General features: G+C 46.2%; 2 protein-coding genes across 2 annotated transcripts in view; one reads left to right on the top strand and one right to left on the bottom strand.

The window, feature by feature from the left end:
• Positions 1 to 21,038, bottom strand: part of slmo (PRELI domain containing slowmo) — a 43,013-nt gene that overhangs the window by 9,594 nt on the left and 12,381 nt on the right. The window contains exon 4 of the mRNA XM_084588656.1: positions 10,031 to 10,101. Coding sequence (XP_084444782.1) covers positions 10,031 to 10,101 — 71 coding nt within the window. The remainder of the gene's footprint in view (positions 1 to 10,030; positions 10,102 to 21,038) is intronic.
• On the top strand, positions 15,390 to 17,376 carry LOC146203297 (uncharacterized). The gene is made up of 2 exons (XM_084587522.1): positions 15,390 to 15,492; positions 15,878 to 17,376. The coding sequence occupies exons 1-2, from the start codon at positions 15,390 to 15,392 to the stop codon at positions 17,374 to 17,376; spliced, it is 1,602 nt and encodes a 533-aa protein (XP_084443648.1).

The following is a 21,038-nucleotide window of genomic DNA, read 5'->3' as shown; positions in this document are numbered from 1 at the left end:
CTTGTGTAAACACAGATGTACACAAAGAGTTCCTAAACCATTGAATGGCATGCGTGAAACATAATGCGATCCATGTTGCAATCCATGTTGCCACTAAAAATTATTAAAGTTACCCTTGATACCTCTCAGATGTCCCGGAGGTTGAGCACCTGTAAACAGTCGGAAATACTGTAGGTAGGTACGACAGGCTCTTCTGGTCATTTAATTTTTCACCATTCACAAACTGCTGGCTGCAGATTCTGCTGTTTTTGGTAGTCCCCCAGGGGCTATTATCTTTATTAAATGCACAAGAAAGCAAATATGCATCAACAGAAATCGACAAGATGTGTTAGGAATAAATCCAGGCAAATATATCTTTCCACTTACAAATGGGGCACTAAAGCAAGGGGAAATTCAGTGAATGTCATAATCATGACTTTTTTCTGCATCATAATCAAACAATCACAATGCTGTTAAACGTGCACGAATGTGCTGACTTCATGCCGGCTAGATACCGATATATCTGCGCAAATAAAAATCTGCAGCACGCCATTCTGCAAATGCACGCAGCGAATGACACTCCGCAGCTAAGCGAGAAATCGCGGGAGCTATGCCAAATCTAGAACGAGTTGCGTACGTACAGCAGCGACACTTCCCAGCTCACCAGCAGTTAAAACACACAGTGACTTGTATACAGAGCTAAGAAACAATCCAAAGCCACGCGTGAGACATGATCCGATCCGTGCTGTATTCACTTTGAAAAACAAAAAATATATATATATTCTGCACACATGATGCGGTCTCTGTTGTGGCAAAAAGCGTGCAACTGTCTTTCGCATAGAACTAAAGAAAAAAAGCAGTTAAAACAAACTAATGTTTCTTGACGGGGTACACATAATGGGAAATCACCGTTTCATAGTATCACCAAAAAAGCGATGTAGTAAATAATTACAAACGCATCGAGACATGAGTAGAACTTTTTCTCCATCCAGAGACAATCCACTGTTGTCACTGGTCCTGTTTGTAAGGACAGCCAGGACACTTGAAGAAACATGTTTCCATGGAGCATTTAGAGCTGTTAGAGCACCCCACTACACAACAGTCGTTTCTAGACATGACCCAAGTTCCAGTTTAAGCGTATAAACCGAACAATCTCAATTTTCGTGCGTCAAAACCTTCGACTGCATAGAAACCCAAGTAGAAAGGCCGCCGGGGAGCCCCACCTGCATTTTATGACACCGCCACCAGGCGATGCAACCTCCCCGATACGCGGGGCATATAGACATTAGAACCACGTGACCCCATCCTAGAATAAATCTAAAACACCAGCTACATGCAAAGCAGTGTCCGAAACAGCGCGACTAGGCGATGCATGTGTCCGAAGGCAGCGGCATGATGGCGTGAATATAAGAGGAGTGAAACAAACCAGACTACTGGGCTACAGGCATTTTGCATCTGCCACATGCCACCACCATTGTTGTGAAATGTCAGCACGTGATGGCTTATATGTTCGCAGGTAGCAGACAACACGTCACATGCTAGACAAAGGAGTAGAAAATCGGCAGACACACTGCAGCCTCATGGGGCTTCCCGGAGCTCCAAAACATTGATGTCCCCTCTTTCTTATCATGCTGCAAACTTGAAAGGTGATACTACTACCTGAAGTGCCTTACTGTCAGAAAATGCCTTCTGCAGAAAAAAAAAAAAGTGAACATGACGCCAACAACAGCCAAGTTTAAAGCTAGTTGTGCTTATGTGACAGCGCTGTTTAAGAAGGCATTTGCTTTACAAGTATGCTCTTCGACATGTCACTGACGTTTAATTATCAATGCACTACCAGTTTCGCTAAAGCAGCATGTGCCCTGCTGGCATAGCCGGAAAGTTCATTCACAATATGGTTGTTGTCCTGTGCATTAGGACTACAGTGTAACAGACAAGCAGAGGTGATCACAAAATGCAAACAAAGTGGCCCCTTCGCACTGCAATGTTCAAGTTTTTTTTTATTCATGCTTATACCTGTGTTGTAGCAACAAGTACAAGCATGACAACAAAAACAATTCAAAAGTGGAGCGAATAGATGCCGTGCTACTTTCGTGCTTAAAAGATTGAGGCCCCATCAGCTCAGAAAGCAAACTGCTCACAACTGCTTATCAGTAACACTACCTGTTACTATTCAGTGTGTGCAAAAGACGTTGATGTTGATCAGTTTTATAGAGACGTCAGGTGTCCTCTTACTAACATGCTTGTGCAAGAACAAACTTGTCGCTAAACAAACTCGTCCTTCACATTCTTAGTCACTGTCAAGGAAGGAGCCTTAGCACTTTTTAGAAATGGCAAAAAAAAACAAAATAAAAAACACGAAAATGTTTGTGATGTCTAAGAAAATGGCAGCAGATTGGTTTTTAAATGGTGAAACTTTGCCGGGCGGTTTCTCTGATTAATAGTATGCAGTTATTCAGCATATCATAATTCAACCAAGAAGGTGACCTTTTCGTTAATGCCAAAAATAATGTTTAATGACTTCGCACAATTCAGTTTATCTAAATCATGGACATGGGAAAAATATTGTAGAACCCGGATATATCAAAGCCTGGTATATGAAATTAGTGCTTATATTGAACTGCCCGAATATCCCCTTGGAAATCCAACGCATAAGTAGAGCAGTATTTGCATCTACTGAACTCCCGCCAATATACCGAACTCCGAGCCGTGCACAAGAGTAACACAGGGCGCTTCACCTAATGGCACTCCCGTGATAATTTTGCCCACATGAAGCAAAGTCCAGTGAGCATCCTTGGGCACCTGCTGGCAAAGATAACACTGTAAAACTGCGTGATGAGGTAAACGCCGAGTCCGCTTGAAAGTGGCCTTTGGTTCCTTGTTTTCAACACGAATGTGCTGTCATGTAGGGAAGCCAGCGTTCGGTGCACCAGTGGTCAGGTGGTGAAGCCAGCTTAACTGAACAAAAGCTTGCAGTGGCTCTCACATGGCCTGCATTCGCTGTTGTAAGGCGACACAGAAACCAACTGTACCGAATTTTAATTCAGTGATCCCGTTTGTAGTGCACCAATAATAGAATTAGACCTCTTATGATTGGTGGTGGTTATTGCCAAAGCACCATCCTTTGAAGCGAACCCAAACTCCAAAGGCACTTCCGCCACGAGATGCGAGCACACCGACACTCTGGTCTGGCCCAAAGAGTGGAATGTGAGGGGGTGCCCAGTGCACCCCTTTTCAGCACCTGGTGCGAGGTGCTACCCTGTGCACGTGCGCCTCGTGGGTTAGCTTGTCTGCGGCGAGCAGTGTGCTGTCACTGCCAGTATACAGGCGAGTAGCACCTCGCTGCATCGGTACATAGCATTCACACTTCTGGGTTACAGAGAAACTCATCTGTTGGCTTGTTTATCAAATCACCTATACACTGAACTATTTTGCGATCCTCTTCAAAACTGATATATCCAGGTTCGACTGTACCCTTGCATGATGGTGCAAGGACATCACTACATTATGTGTAGGTGCATGCCAATACTTGTCTGGCAACAAAGGCCTAAAGAAAATTAGGGGACGCTTAAAGGCCCACTGTCCACCCTCCGGTCGAAAATATTTCCTTCCCCGGTGACTATGAGACTTCGTCCCCAGAATGCAATGCCACAAAATGTTTTTGAAAAGAGTAATTAATAATGCAGCTACAGCCACCACAGTCACCTAATTCTGTCGTGTTTCACTCCTCCCGTTCTCTTGCAAAGGTTTTTCACTCCCCTACCCGGTCGTCTAGCCTCCGCAAGCCAAATTCCCCTTCCTCCTCCAAGTTAAGCGGGAGGTAGGGTGTGGTCTCTGTGTGCACGAAAAAAAGAAAAAGAGAAAAGGGGTGCGGGAGCGCATGCCGTTGCATTCAGTCCAACCGTGGCAAGGGAAAAGCGCGCAGCAAGCGGTGGACACAATTAGTGGTGTACGCCCATCCTTCACCTGTCAGTTAACGAGACGGACCAATCGATGTCGATTGCAACTACGAAGTCAGCCTAACGGCTCGCAGAGAACGGGGAAGCTGGTTTCCCAACGAGGATGAGAGAGCTTTGATTTGTATTTTTGCTGCTTTGCGGCGCCCGTATCGCTGTAGCATTTTGCACAGACTATCTCCGGTAACTGATCGAAGCACTGGACTCTTTTGCTTTTATTAAAAGGTCATTCCGACAGTGGGCCTTTAAGCTTTGCCTTTAAGGGCATGGAGCAACACGTTCAAGGTTCCAATCCACGACTCCCCTTGCAAATCCTTGCTTGCTACACGCGCTCTGCCGCTCACTCAATCACTAGCCTCTTAATCTGTACCTGTATTATATCACAAAACCTATTAAGCATACAGTCGTAAGCTACATTATGTGAAAGATCCTTCAACATAGATATAAAGCCCCACTTAACTAAGCCATGTGAATGCACCTATGTGGCCTAGGGACAGCATGGCTAACTAGGGTCCTGGAGGATTTCATTCCCCTCACCCTCCCATCTGAATTGAGAAAGCCAAGTTGGAAGCTCCTGCCAAATCAGCCATGCCACATGGTCATGTGATGTGGCAAAACTCTATGGGCCAAATTTTGAAATGCTCCTTACCTGCGTGAGGACGCCTTAAAGGGGCCATGACAGCTAACAACTGAGCATAAACTGACTATTGCATTTCACTCCTCGCATGTTAAATTATAAATCATCGATATTTGAGCTCATTCCGTGCAGTAGATAATTTTAAAATCAATTTCTATTATTAATATCGGAATCAGCTTTCTGGTCTGGCAACCATTGGCTACTGACGTCATTGGCTGAGATATCATCTCCATGTTGTCTGCTACTCACGGTGTCGGCTGCACTCTTGCATGTACGCCATTAATGGTGGTCACTGAGTGTTTTTTTTTCTTCACCAAATTATTTTATTCACATATATTCTTTTCTTTTAGAGGCCTTCACTACAATATATGTGACCTTAGTGATCCTCGAACTTGTTTTGAGCTTCGTCTAGCGATTGCCGAGGAGGCCAAAATTGACGGGATCATGCTGTACAATTTAGGCATACAATCAGAAGCATATTATTCTTACATTATGAGAGTTAGCTTGTTTTAGCAACAAGTGCTCCCGGATATAAAAAAGCACTTGTCCAACGTCTCCTTTGGCCGTGTACATGCCCTGCGAAAGTGGGGAGGGGTCTGCGTCATGTTCCAGATTGTTCAGCTATTGCTGTCGCTCTTTCGGTCCAAAAACTAAGAGTAAATTTCAAACAAGCATACCTTGACACGAGAGCATACCTTGCGACATTAGGGGAGCCGACAAAACTAACGAAGCGGTACCTATTGACTTGCTGTTATATGCGCGTTTTAGTCAGAATTAATTATTTTCAGCTGGTAAAGCATTTTTGCAAAACTATATGTTCAGTCTGGCCACGGCCAGCGCACAAAAGCATGTGCCGCCGCCGCTTCAGTCCCGTCATCACAAATCCCAAAGCGATTAGATTGCTCTTCACTGCATGCCCGCACCGAACAAGAGCCTCCCATCCGCCGCAGTTGCAGTCTCGCCTCCCCCGCAGCCGTGCGAGTGACTGCGACAGAGTCCCGAGCTTCACCTTGCATTTTTCTAGTGCTTCTCCAGCAAATGACTCATGAGTGCTTCAACGTAAGCATACACCATTTCGTATTTAGTGTGTGAACCCTAAACTCTCGCAGGAATGCGCAGATTCGTGGATTACGACTGCACTCCCAGCGTGTTTGTTTACATAGCTTTTGCAATGACTGGATGTATGCTGCTCGTTCGCACAGCATAAAATGCAAGCTGAGCTAGCAATACCAAAACTATCCACTTCTTCTCATACCAGTTGCACCTTTATTTGTTCATAAACTACAACTGCGCTGCAAGAAGCATCGTGGATGCTACGTCCCCTGCCTGCACCGGATATACACACAAGCAGCGCTGACAGCTGCCGGCTGCGCTGGCTAGACAGGGTCACATATTGACGCTTCCCGCTCAATGTGCACTCACTTTGTAATGTAAGCAGTCGTCGATTTGGGGTCGCTACTGCCAGAACTGCACTCGATGGCTGCATGCAACCGCTAAAGCTTGTGAATGCGTGCTCCGTAATCGCAAAACTTAAGACCCGAACAACGTACTCGTGCTAGGCCTACTCGTCGCTGAACGAGCCGGCAGTTCGGCGCCAACTAACATTTCCGCAAGGTCATTGCTGATGGAAAGGGGGGGCATATGAAGTGTAGCTTCTTGTTTTCCTTTTTCTAACACAATTAGGCTACAGACAAGCGTAGCTGTTCAGGCTGTTCACTCCTCGGGTGTCAAGTTCTCGCTCGGCCTTTGATCCGATGACCGCCCACTGATCAGTTACGTCGGTGTTGCGGGGCCGAAAACCTCACACTACGGTGATAGACGACCATTGGCCGTGCAGTGCGTCGATAAGCTAAGGAACCTATAACCGTACAGCCCACTGACTTGGACTGTTCCTTATGCTGAAGAAAATATGCCTTACTCTATATTGCTTTCGTGCGGTAACATCTTCATCAAGCACTTCTGCGTGGGGGACGACCATTGTGTCAATCGTCCCCCTCCCTCCCCCCCCCAAAAAAAAAAAGACGTCCTTTGATACTACAGCTTGCATTGCAGATAATGCTCCACCGCACATCCTCTGTGACGTCACACGAGCATTTCAAAATGGTGGTCGCTCTACGTTGGAGGAGCTTCCAGATTCCGATTTCTATCGCGTTTTTTTTTTTAATATGTGCCGTGCGCTAGGCACTAAAACTTTGCAAGTAGAATAACAGACCTGTATATTATTCATAAAAGCATAAAACGGCAATACATCAAACTCCCGTGTCATCGCCCCTAGCGGCTCACCTTCCTTTAGTCAATTTTTAAACTTGCCTCACTGAGCAGCGCTTAGTGAGGCCTCCCTTTGAACGCCCTTTCCCCTGGGTAGGCACTGCGCTACCTTCATATTCCCTTTTATCGCTCCTTAACCGGAACGCACGCTTCCCTGCACAACAACTCGCTTTGCGCTTGCGCAGTAGGACGTCTCTGGCGGCTCGGGTGACACCCACTGCGAGTGGAAAAGCACGAGAGCTTATAGCAGCACATCTCGAAAGCAACACAACTTTATACCGTATAATGTGATATATAGGTCAACCCCCTTACCTTGAAGCAAAGAACTCAACATAAAAATTATAAGTTCAAAACCTGACGTTTTATTTGCGTGCCACCAGACTCCTCGCCTGATCATTCTTCAGAGCTGTCCGAACTTTTCTTGCTGGCTGCGTTCCACAACATGGCAACGTCGGTGCTGTCCAGCGAATTGCTAATGCAACATTTCTTGAACGCCTGCCCGACCATATCGTTGGGCAGTGAGCGCCATGCCTGTGACACCCATGTGGCCACAGTGGCGAGAGGCGGCCTGCGCAGCTGACCGGTTGGAGTTTTTAGGCTGTTGCCGGCCATCCACTGATTATACAATTCACAGACGCGGTCTTTAAACAGCTTATTCAGCACGACATCCAGCGGTTGGAGCGTTGATGTCATGCTTCTCGGAATGACAGCGAGGTCTGTTATCCTGTCGCAGAGCGCCTGCTTTACACCTAAGGTCAAATGCCCACTAAAAGCATCTGGAACACCGCAGGAATGCGCCAGGTGGCCGATTCCACACAGTACTGATCCAATCCAACATAAAGGCCTCGTCCATGTAGCCCTTTTCGTTCACGCGAACGATAACGTCCCACGGGAAAGCCTCTTTCAGAAGCATCTTCCTCTTAAAGATTATATATGGGGGCAGCTTTCTGCCATCTGCAGTGCACGCGAGCATCACTGTGAAGTAAGAATGCGCATTGCCTGTCGAAAAAAGCTTCACTTCCTTAGTGCCGCGTTCACGCACTGTGGTGGACAACGGCATGTCAAACCCCACCGATCTGTCCCAGCATGTAGCCATGCTGCTGCCAGAGACGGATAGCATAGCAATGGAATTCGACCAGCTTGTCCTCGTATGCCTCTGGCAGCTTCTGGCAGATTGACATGCGCCAACGGAGTGCAAATCCTCTGCGTCGCATGAAGCGATGAACCCAGTAAATGGAGCCCTTGAACTGCTCCTTTGACAGCCTGGATTCACGGGCGAGCTCGACAGCTTTGATGTGGATGAGTTCCACTGTTACTGGCAAAGATCTGGCCCAATGCTCGAGGACGAAATCTGCCGCCTTGAATTCAAGTTTAGGATGCATTGTGGGGCGCCCGCGAAAGGACGACTTCCGCAGGTTGCAGGCAAACAGCTTGACTTTCTACGCTCGCCAGTACCAGCCGCATTTCTCCATGACGCCAAAGTGTCGCTGGGTGGACATGTTGCGTGTAGTTCACTAATTCGATAAAACTGCGGCGTCAACACATCGAGTCGGTCAACATGGAGGCGATAACGATGCGAATGCCAAAAGGTTTGCGCTCTGACATGTTGCCACACGACTATACAGGTTATGCTAAGGGCCGGTATATAAGTCGAGGGGGGGCCTTTTAGTAATATGTAAAAAAAAAAAAAAAAAAAAAACCTGGAACTATATTTTGTTATATACGGTAAATGTGCACTTGCTTTTTTTTTTACAATTTGAACCATTATAAGTGCATATTCGACATCAGATGCATACAAGCGGCTCCTCGTCCCTCCGAGTGCCTCCTTAGCAAAGGAGTCGCTAAGGATGGTTCGAAAATTAGACACCTCCTTTAAATGCCTTATTAAGTTTAAGAAGCGTGGAGGGCTCTTCGTGGAAGATAAGGGAATAGCGTAAGCCAAGCAGCGTTCCCGAAATTCAGCCGTATGACAAATCAGTGCCCGGCCATGTCCGCTGCCGCCTTCCGAAGTAATACCAGTGATTTTAGGCTCGCAACGCCGACAATGTCGATGCTGTATTTTCTGGAGAACAGGGCATTTAATGCTGTAGCACTGAAAGAATTACGTAAGGAGTTCCTGTACTGGATGTTGCGCACCAGAAGACACTAGTTTTCATTATTTGAACGTGGACCTATAACAAACGAAGCACACAAGAAAATTGGAGCTAGACACTAAAAGTTGCAGCTAAGTGCTGGAGTTGCTGTGGGCAGCCCCCAAAAAGGCTCTCTCGTTGGCATCAGAGTTACACCTGCAGGGTACCTATGTCATCGCATCCCCCATTGTGCACATAGTGTGCGGGCACCATTGTTCCATGTGATTCTGGTTCAAGGAAGTCCGTCTGGATGATAGCTGGCTTCATTCAACATGACCCCCTACCGTATTAATCGGCGAGAACCTGCCTATGTCCGAATTAATGGGCATCTTGCACCGTAGACTTACAATGGCGTCAGTCAAGAGCGTGCTCCTAGTATCTGTGGCAGTGCAGCAGTCTGGGAGCTCGCAGAACCCCCTAGCAGCAGCTCACAGAACCAGACTTCCGCAGAACCCAGTTTGCGAACCCCTCTAAAGCAACCCTCGACAGTTCAATTATTCTTAGAAATGTATGAGTTTTGTAGTGAATCGCAAATGCTTAGAGCACCGCCCCTGAGTAAGCCGAGGATTATTTAGACTTCACAAGTTGTTCAGTTAAAACATGAGTCCTTTCATGGTTTGGTCTGCAGGCAAGGAAGTGATAAAGACATGCAACCCTACTCTCGGTTCATGAAAGGCATTTGGTGTGTATGACAAGCAGCGTGCACTTCTTTTGCGACAGCTGCCATATAGCAGTGACTGCTGCCATATAGCAGTGACTGCTACCATATTACAATCAAGTACACCTAACCCTTTCTTGCCATAGTTTTGAGACACTTCAATGTTTCAATACGGCCAGTAACAGATCTCAGCAAATGTGGGGTATTGAACCTTAATATATCCCCTCACCCTTGAATTAAGCTCAATTGCAGTCATACTATAGTTGGTAGCACTAAACCTTGTTCAAATGAAATTCCAGAGACCCTAAAGCCCTTTCTCTTTGCCTGTCCATAGGCATTACCTATGGGTAGAACCTTGTAAAGAAGCATGAGTAATCAGAAAGTACTAATTTACACTCACCTGCCCTTTTGCTGAGGATGTTCTGTGTAGGTGAGTTTCTCCACTATGGAAATCTCGTTACAGAAGGTCAACTAGAAGAAATTTAAGACAGCACCATTGTAAACAACATGCAAATAAACTTGTACCACTACATAGAGAGAACCAATACTATGACCCGGACGTTGACTTCTGATGACTCACAGACTATGACACAACCAAAATAAATATGGTCTGTAATTACGGTGAGCACTATTCCTTGATTTTAGAAAGGGTTTTCGAAACCCTTCACAATAAACACTGACCTAGAGCAGCGTACTGAATCCCTCAAAAAGAAACATAGTAGCAGTTGCATACTTTAGCTTTCAGCGTATTGCGTAGGCTTAGAGCCAATAATAAACCAACACAACCTCAGGAATGAGCGCATGCCCTCACATGTACGCTTACTCTCTGCCCATACAGTGATTTATATGCTGTGGGTCTAAATGTAACCAGTGATTTTTCCCTATCTGTAATTTGTAAAGCATTTGAAAAACATTCTCTTCACAGGCATTTCGTGAGCCATGTTATGTCTTGTCACTGTTGTTGCAGATAGTTTTCAAGATTGCTATTCCAAATGACCAAGGCCAGAAGCACAGTCACTCAACCTGATAATGCCATGTTAGCAGTGTAAACACAAGTGCACGAGGTTATAAGGCAATGTCTCAAACTAAGCTCAAAACAAGCAAGCTTTCCCTGGCCAGACCAGACCATACCTGAGGCATCAAAAGAACGGTACTCTACTGCTCCAAATCAACCAGTGGAAATTGGCATTAGCATTAGGAGATAAAAATGCTAAATATCTAAGCACAAAGACGCCTTTACTACGACTATGCCTGCGTGATGTTAATAAAATACTATTTACAGTTTACACAATCCACATTATGCCCCCCCCCAGGTAATGCAACCCAACTTGAACAACAAGAGCACCACCAGAGTGAATTCATAATTTATTAAAACAAGAAGCCACGTGAGCCCTGTTGATATACCTGGCATCATATCAGTCCTACAAACCTAAACATTGGAATTCCCGGGGAAAAAAAAAAAAAAAAAGAAGAAGAAGAAGAAAAAAAAAACGCGATTAAAGTATGCTAAATTCAAAATCTGCTTTTAACCCATAAAAGCCAGTTTCTATGATATACACGTCAAAATTATAAAGTACTCAAGCCGGGTGCATGATGAAACAGTAGTGCCGTTGGATTAAGCAGCACAGTTGTGTGCGTTCGAGGTACTGCTCTCCCACTTTCCCAGGAGGCTCTACCTCCTCCAAACATTACCTGATAGAGTACCACTGTTCACAGTCATCACCTGAATAGGGCAGTTACTTCATTACATAGGTTTCACTATCGCGTGAATGCTGCAAATGCAGAGACAATTGCACACCCACTTTGCGACTGCACTCAGTTTGACAATGAACGAATATATCTGGACGCAGCCCTCTGCAGCTTAGATTTTTGTCCCCTGACAGAAGCCAAGTCATGGTATGAGAAGCCTTTGTATAAGAAAAAGAAATCCTTAAAAAAAAAAGGGAGGAGGGTGGGGGATGGATGAGCTCTAAACTGTAGACTGACTGTGTGCGTTCTGTTTTCCTACTATGTAACGGTCCACAGACATACCCTGTATTATGACCCGATTTGATTTTCCATTCCCCTTAATACTGCGAAAGTATTTTTTGTCTTATGAATGGCGTGGACAGGAACTGCGGACAGAATGTGGTGGCAGAGCGGGGTGTTCGCACAAACTGTCACTAGAAGAGGAAAAAAAAAAAAAACCACATTGCTGAGGCTAGGTTTCAAACCCACACCAAAATGAACAAATAAGCTTCTCTGGCCCAGACACGAGCACTATGCTATCGCTGCAGCCGATCACGTCTCATGTAAAACAGCAAAATGCTCTCGTGCTGTGCAGCAAACGTCGTCGGCATCATCATGTTTCATCTTCTCCGCTAATTCATTTAACCCAGGTAAGTACGCCAAACACATACACCATCTGAGCGAGTGCAAGCAAGATCCATGAGCACAGTGTCAAGCGAAACCAAGCGGAATGACAGAACTTTGCGATGCTTTCATATTTCCACACGTAAGAAGGTTTTTCTTGCTCTAAACTGTGGTTTCCATTTATGGAGCAAGACTTTTCCGGGACTTTCAAGGACTTTAAAAACATCAAGCACTTCTAAGAAACTTGAAAAAGGAATTTTAAATTTTAAGTGTTTTCAAAGGGTTCAAGGACGTGTATGCGCCCTGGGTATTATATTCATACCATTTCAGTGGGTAAATGAAGAGTAGTGTTAGCCCATTTTAATGCTGCCGACAACACCCACACAAGGAGAGTTGTTCTCGGCTGATGGATGGTATGTGAATGACGAGGGCAGTGGTGGTAAAATGCATGCTACCATCAAAAACCACCCACAGTGATGGGAGACATATGGTATGACTGCCTGTAACAAAGCACATGGCACAGTGTGACAAGCAAGTTAACTTAAAGATGCACAGACACTAAATTTTGCTTGCGCTCGAAGAACGGATACCAAATGCTTCCAAGATGTAAAGAGAACAGTTCTCCCCTAAAGAACCACTTTCGCAAAAGGAAAGAGGGATCTTAAAAAAAAACGACAGGGAAACAACAGATCTGTCATGTATAATGTAACTATTTTGCGACTATACATACCAATATCAAGGTACCCACAAGAAACTTTTGAGAGATGGACACCTGAGGACGGGGGGTAGAGAGCAGAGGTAATATAAACTGAATAATGACAACACAGCAGATGTTTCGAGGGGAGAAAACGGCAGCCCAGACGACTGCGCAGCTTTTCTGACATCACTAGCGACTCAAAATCATGTTTCAGTTTTGTCTATGCACGAACGCCTCAGTAGCACTAGAATGCACAAGGTTTACACTAGTCTTTCCCGAATGTGGGACGTTCAATGGCACCACACAATGGCGAAGAAGGGAGGGTTTTGAAACTGTTGAAAGAGACAAACAATAAAGAAATCAAGAAATACAAGATAGCGACAGCCACACTGCGAATACAGTAAAATCTCGTTAATTCAGTCTTGAGAAAATTATTTTAGAATTACCCAAAAGTGCTAATACCAACTGTTCCTAAAAACTATTGAAGACCATTAGCATCCCAGCAATTCAATTTTAATTAATGAACACTTGGAATATAATTGTCTATACATTTGAGATGGAAAGAAGGATTAAAAACATTCCCAAGAGCTTTTTGGTTTGGTTTTATGGGGGTTAACATCCCAAAGCAACTCAAGCTAGAGAGATGCCATAGTGGAGGGCTCCGGAAATTTCGACTACCTGGGGTTCTTTAATGCACTGACAACGCACGGCACACGGGTGTCCTGCGTTTTGCCTTCATCAAAAAGTGGCCGCCACAGCCGGAATTTGATCCCGCACCCTTGGGCACAGAAGTCCAGAGCCCTAACTGCTGCACCACCATGGCAGGGAGCTTTCTGAAACTTGTCAAGTGAATTTAGTAACGTATACAGTGAAATCTCATTGATATGACCCCAGTTAATATGTTTTCAGGCATAGTACATTTCCATACGCTGGATAGGACTATAGAAATGTATTTCCACGCATGCTAGGATAACATGAGTGTAAAAATGGATGAAAAAATCCCATGGTTTCATATTTCACACCTAGAGGCCACAAAAAGATCCCAGGGGAAGGCAATAGCAGCCTGAGTAATATTAATGCTCGTGACCGATGCTTGATGTGATCTTTGATATATACCGCATTTACTTGTGAATTAACTCCCCCAAGCACCACCCCCCCCCCCAACTTACCGCACTCTTTTAGAATTAATTTTTTTTTTTTATTCTCATAGCACAGCCCTCAGTTTAGAGCTGTTGTCCTAGCTGCAGCAGTCAGCAGCACTGACCTTTGCAGCATGCCAAGGCTCTGTGTGCGGTCCATAAAGTTGTTATTGAGGTGTTTATCTTACCACAAGACGTTTGGAAGATGATGCTCTCAGCGAGTTTGCCAAGTCACCAAGTTTTAGAGGTTCTCTGCGGCTTAGTCACGAGTGTGGAGCTAAGCAATGAAACAGAACTTCTTTTACAAGTTTCAGAAATGCTTGTTTCTGGACATCAGAAAAGAAGAGTACGGTGCCAACTAACCGATTATTCTAAAATGTAATAAAAGTAACTTTTGTGCCAAGTTATTTTCATTCTTAACCATTTGAGGCCTGGTTTAAGTAATGCAACAGTTAGATAATATGTTGTTATTTTTCAATGCCAATGAAAACTGCATCAATGAGATTCCACTGTACAGAAGAACCCCGCTGTTACGTTCCTCATTGCTGCGTTTTCCCCGTAACAACAGGGTGAAAATGGCGCAGCAACGTCGTTTTCACCCCGTCCCGACATAGCTCCCATAGGATGCAATGTATTAGGAACGCCGCTGTTACTTTGCAGCAGCGAAAACGTTCCCGTATGAAACGTTGCGACCTGGCTCCCCGAATCCACCCGAGCAAAGCGCACCAGCCGCCATTCTGGCTTTTGACAAGTCTTGGCTACAGAACTTGCCGGCAAGAAGCCACACACGACTTGGAGAGGCTGGTACTAGATGGCCATACCATATGCTACCACAGCCTCAAACCGACATTGCATTTTCCTCCACAGTCGAACCGTCAAAATAACGTCGTCGTCGTCCTTCGATAGCGTCACGCAAGCGTAAGATGCCTCCCCTTGAGGAAAAGCTAGTCATAGTGAACGCAGTCGACAGGCAGCCAGCGCGGAAGAGAGGGGATATTGCAAAAGACCCTACCCTCTACGCTTAACAGCATCATCTCAAAGCGTGCCGAAATAGAAGGGAATGCCGTGCTTTTTGGCCCGAAGGCTAAACAGGCTCGTAGCGCCAAGTACGCAAACCTTGACGAGGTTCTTCTCACCTGGTTTAAGGGGGGACCCGGCTCTTTGGGATCGAAAATCGTCCCAAAAACCGAATTTTCAAAGTCTCCATTTTTGTGATCCCGACATGTTTCCGCACCTATCTGCAAATTTCGGTGCAAAAATACCGCATATTTTTGCCCTAGACGATTGTAAATGACTAAGTCTCTGAGCGCGGCCCTTTAAATTGAGGACAAATCATGCTCGATTTCCGCCGCGTGTAACTCGGGAGCACAGGGCTCCCTCGACGCCATTTTGGCCTCGTTCGAAACTGCGCATTTCGGACTTTTTTTTTAGTCAAGCGGCAACACAGTGCATACGATGGTTGCAACAAAAAGCAACCACAAAAAAAAACACGCGACGCGCGATCCCATTGGCCAGTCAGGGCACGTGACCAGTACGGCGGGTGGTGATTGGCTCAAATGTAGCGGGTAGCCATGGGCATCTCAACTAAGACGCCATTTTGTCAAGGCTTCTCCGACATGCAGTTCGCCATGCCTGGAGGCCCGACGAAGTTTCGCTCGAAAAACCGCTACGGACGTAAGCGAAGAAAAATGAAGAAGTGCACAAATGTGTCAAGCCCACCGGAACGCGCAACGGATGCTCAGCAACCCGATATGGACTTGGAATCGCCGCAAGAACCTAACGCTTCGCCGGCTGTGCAGGACCATGTCGACAGTGCATCGTTTTGTGGCGACTCCGGCCGCCTAAGAATGGATATAGCACTCGTGACAGCCAGCGAACTGGAAGAAGTAAGTGCCCGCGAAAAAGCTGCACTCGGAAAGCTGGATTCGACGCCTGCCACAGAAAGGAAGCTCCAGTGCTTTCAAGCTACTACCGCGGAAGCGTCGGTCGCATCAGCTGCGCAGTATACTGTTTTGGACCTCGCCGCAGTGAACGTACTCTTTCGTGTTGCGGCGTGCAGTGTGCCGTAGTGACTTGAAATTAGTGCGGGGCGACCGTGACTACGGCCTCGCTACTAAGTTGGCATTGGTTTGCGAGACCTGCGGTGAAGTTTCCTCGGAATGGAGCTCGCGGAGGGTGGAGACCGAGAAGCGGTGCAACCTCTTCGAAATTAATATACTTGCAGGACGAGCAATGCTCTCGACTGGCAATGGCCAAACAGCCATGAACGATATATTTGCCACTATGGGATTGTCCGGCCGCGGCATGAATAAAAAAACGTTTCAGCGCCACCTCAAAAACACGCTTAGGCCTCCTGCAGTGCGAGCGGCCGAGGCTGCTATGGAGCAGAGCGCACGCGAAGTGACTAAGCTGTATGAGGAACTGTGCTTTGGGCACCGCAACAACATCGCCGTGAGTTACGACGGAAGTTGGATGACGCGCGGCCACTCTTCACACATTGGTGTCGGTGCCGTCATCGAGCTATTTACGGGCTACGTGCTCGACTACATAGTCCTGAGCAATTTTTGTTTGGGATGCAAAGTTGGCCCGAAACCTGGCACAGAATGCTATGAGGAATGGAAAAATGAGCACCAGTGCCAAAAAAATACTGATTGTAAGGCAGGACAAATGGAAGTAGAGGCAGGCCTGATTTTATTTCAAAGGTCGATTGAGAAGCTCAACCTCCGGTACACAACTGTCCTTTGTGATGGGGATAGCCGGACTTATGATGCCATTACCCAGGCTGAAGTGTATGGTTTTGTGCAAGTTAAGAAGGAGGACTGCATAAATCATGTTCAGAAAAGGATGGGGATGGCACTCAGAAACCTGCTGCAAAAGCACAAGACTGAACATGGACGAAGCCTGGGAGGAAAAGGACGATTGACAGCGGACCTCATCACAAAGCTGAGTGCATATTATGGCCGTGCACTAAAATCCCATGAAGATGATGTGGAAGCCATGAAGAGGGCAGTAATGGCTACTTATTGCCATGTTACTTCGACTAATGAGGAGCCGAATCATTCACTGTGCCCAACTGGCGAAGAATCATGGTGCCGTCACAATGCTGCAAGAGCAAAGAAAGAGCCAGTCCCTAAGCACAAATATAATTTGCCGAAGGATGTCGCCATGGCCCTGTTGCCAGTTTATCAGCGGCTTTCCGAAAGAAAGCTGCTTGAAAGGTGTTCTCGAGGAAAGACTCAGAACTCCAATGAGAGTTTGCACTCTGTCATCTGGAGCCTTGTGCCCAAAGCAAGACACTCTTCGCTTTTTGCTGTTGAAGCAGCTGTTGCTGAGGCAGTGTTGCGCTTCAATGCAGGGAGCGAACATGCAGTGGCAGCAATCTTAGGGGAACTAAGCACGAACGTGCCAAAAACTGGCCTCAAGAGGGGTCGAGAAAGAGATATACGCCGAAGCCGCATGTCCGGCAAGAAACTTCAAGTTTCACATCTCCTGAAGAAGAGAGTGAAGCACAGACACCAGGACTCCATGCACCCTGATTATTCTCCTGGGGCATATTGAGTGGTTTTGACTGTTTTTTTTTAACTTTCCAGTGAATAAACATGTTATAAAACGTTTTTCGTTTTCTCAAAATCAAAATATTGGTAACGGTACATGTTTGGAGGTGCGATACCTCTGGTTCTACTTGTGATATTGCTATAATTCCTTTTGCACCAGAAAGCTAAATTCATGTACAGTGCAAAAATACCAATGAATTTGTGGTATTTAACAAAAAAAGTTTTCAAAAATTGCATGTTTTCTGGAGCGTCCAGGTGGTTATTTGGTCTCTGAACTTTGACAAGCTGTAAATTTGGTTACAATGGGACCAGGACATTCAATCTTGATTTTTGCATTCTCTGTGTGTTCTAAATTGATTTGATGGGTCAATTTTTATTATAACTCAAATATTTTTTTTGTGCGCCAAGCCGCATCTGGGCGGCTTGGCGCACATCACGCGAAAAGAAAAAAAAAAAAAAGTAAAGAAACACTTTCGCGATCGGAAGGCATAATTAGAGGCTGCGCACGTCCAAAACGGGGACAGAAGATGGAACCAGGTAAAACCATGGAAGAGTGGGTAAAACTTAAATGGCGTCATGACCAGCGTGGCGGCCGGCGGCGTTGGAAGGAGGGGACGGCGGCCGCGGCAAGGTCAGTGCATGGCCGCGCGGCGGCGGCTGCCTGCTCTCTCTTCTGCGCAACCTCCATAGCTCGCAACTAAATACTCGTTAATTCCAACCCTGCTAATTTGGAAAAGTACTGTCTGCGCGGTCACAGCCATCGCCCATAAAAGGCTATGATGTAGGACGGACACTATGGGTTAAATTTTTTTTTTTGCGATAGCTATCCATCCTTCCACCTATCAGTCGTCAACGGAAGCACGCAAGTCAGCCACTTTTTAGCACTGTTCGTTCCGATTATTGGAATGGCAGTGCCCTAGTCGCCCATAGCATGATAAAACGAGCGTACTGAAAATGAGTCTTGCACAACCGGACAAGCACTGGCACTTTGCCAAGTTCGCTTCTCTCCCCCCTGCCGGAGCTAAAGTCAAAAGATAAACAGGGCAGTTATCATCGCTGCGCAGCATCTCGGCGCACTGCCAAGAAATGTGTTGTGGACTGTGAGGGCGCCGAAACAGAGGGACGCGCTAACGACTGATGCCTTATTTTTTATTTTTTTCAGATTCGTAGGCACAAATCGGGGTTAGGTGGGTTCATTATGCGAGCGAGTTCGTTACGCAACTAAATACGGTACATTTACTGTAATACAAATGGTATTGGTCAGTTTTTTTCGGGGCCATTCGATAATTCGAACTTTTTCACCGGTCCCGTGAGGTTCGAATTAACGAGCTTTTACTGTACAAAAGCAACAGTCGTGCATAGATGACGAGTTCTTTGTTTGAAGAATTTCTTCGGTACTTTGACAACAAGATGGGTTCCCAGTGAAGAAATGTTCTTTTTCTGGACAACTGTGCTACCCACCTGAGAGATCCGCCATTTCTTCGGAACGTGAAGCTTGTGTTCTTCCCACCTAACCCTACAAGCCATTTGCAGCCATTGGATGCCGGCATCATAAAGAACCTAAAGCATGCCGACACGAAATGCATTGCAAAGCGCAGCCTCACGCGTATTGATTGCGGAGAGCAACCTACGGCTATTTCAGTATGTGACGCTATGCACTACGTCACTTCAGCGTGGTCTGCAGCGAGTGCGTCAAGAGCACAGCACTGCTTCGCTGTGTGTGGCTTCTGCATAGACGAGGAAATGGAAACTGCCACGGAGGCTGAAGAGTCGGAAGTACCTTGCGATCAAGAGCTAGCTGAGGCTATGAATGAGCTGGGTGCCACTGGAGTCACATATGACGACTACGTCGCCGTGGATGCTGCTATCGTGACATCAAGTGCCAGAGCATTGCCGTGATCGTTGTGAATTCGGTCACGAGTGAAGGCTCTGACTACGATGACAAGGAGCTGCACAATTCTGAGGAGTCGACAGAACCGAGCATTGGAGAAGGCGTCACGGCTCTGGAAGATCATCTGCAGGTACGTCGCACCTCAAAGTGACAGTGACATCAATGCGGCCTTCCAGGCTATTGAGAAACGCATGGTGCTTTCCAGCGAGCGAAAGAAACGGCAATCCACCATTCTTGATTATTTTAAGTCAATCTTTTTTTTTTTTTCATTTTTTAAGCTCAATAAATAGTTTCGAGTCAAAGCTGCACTGTTTTCATTCATATTCGAAACATTCCTCATTGTTGCGTTTTTCCAGCTGTTTGTTTTTTCCCGGTCTCTTGAAAAACGTATGAACGGGGTTCCACTGTATACAACTACATTCACAATGAATAACACCGATCCAGCACATTGGTCTTGAAACCCTTTAGTGTATATCGCTGATCATAAGGTGACGCTTTTCTTCTTTAAAAAAATTATCTTCCAAAGTAGGGGGGGGGGTTAAAGTGTAGGTAATCGCAGTTGACTTAAAAGTTGTGAAGTCAACCTATACGCGGCATCAAAATAATTTTGACCGAGCCACAGTCAGTACCATGCCCCAAGCGCACATAATTCCATAACAGTAGTAGTCATACAACATGAAAAAGCACATCTGCTTGAAAAACGAGAATTTACATTCAGTTATGCCCACAAGTTTTGCTTTCATACGAGAGAGACATTTTATGGACAAACCATGAGTGTGCCACAGAACAACTGACAACACACCATGGGGCTAGCAGCCCTTCATGGGAAGCTAAACTAAGCTACCAATCACATGTGCCCCTAGAATCATTTTCAAGTGATTTTGCATGCCTTTTCACCATTTCTGCACTTCACATTCAGTGACAGTCAAAAACAGTGGTACGTCTGGTCTGTGCTGTTGCCTGATACCGTTGCAATGTCGGAACAATACAGGGGCCGTATTACGCACCGCTCTCAAACGGATCGCTCTCAAAGGCCTATGTCCTATTGGTCAGTTCTGACCGGTCAGTTCTGCGTCACCAGTGGACGTCATGAGACGTCATGAACACAAAAGAAACGATGACGTTGAGCACCTAAATATGGCCGCCAATTGAGAGCGTTTTTTTGAGAGCGACAGAAGCAGTCTCAAACGTTTGAGAGTGAAAATGGCGGCCACGTAAATTGCGATGCGCCGCTTTGAGGCATTGTATCGGCGATCCACAGCGAAGAATGGAGCACGAGGACGCGTTTGACTTGCCGGACAAGTTGCTCCGGCTCTGTTCAACTCGGGAACAAGCAGAAAGTGTAGTGACTGCGTGACGATTGCCGACGAACATCGATGAACGGCGGCTTGCGGGCGAGTGCGTTGTCACCTCGGCGGCAAGCGTACCGCATTTTTTTTGCTACCGGAGGCTTCCAACCACGATTATACCGTGCTTCCAACGTACGTAGGGAATGTAAGATCGTTTGCATCACGCAGTGCGTCAGTAGCGGAAGCCATCGGGCGGAACGATGATTGCCGTCAAGGATACGGAAACAAGTCGCTAGGCAAGGGGTTCTACGCACGTTGTGAACATCACAATAGTGAGTAGATTTTGTTATTGACTGCGTGTGTTTGCCGAAGAGTTCCGAAGATCATAGTAAACTTGTATTGTGCCTGCCTTATCTCAGATCTGCGAAGCGAACACGCACATTTCGTGACCCTGGCTGACCCGCCGGACCAACGCCTCCTCCACGG

Source organism: Amblyomma maculatum, chromosome 1, assembly GCF_055883805.1.
Source record: "Amblyomma maculatum isolate TAMU_Amacu chromosome 1, ASM5588380v1, whole genome shotgun sequence".
Taxonomy (NCBI): domain Eukaryota; kingdom Metazoa; phylum Arthropoda; class Arachnida; order Ixodida; family Ixodidae; genus Amblyomma; species Amblyomma maculatum.
This window is presented reverse-complemented; position numbering and strand designations above follow the sequence as displayed.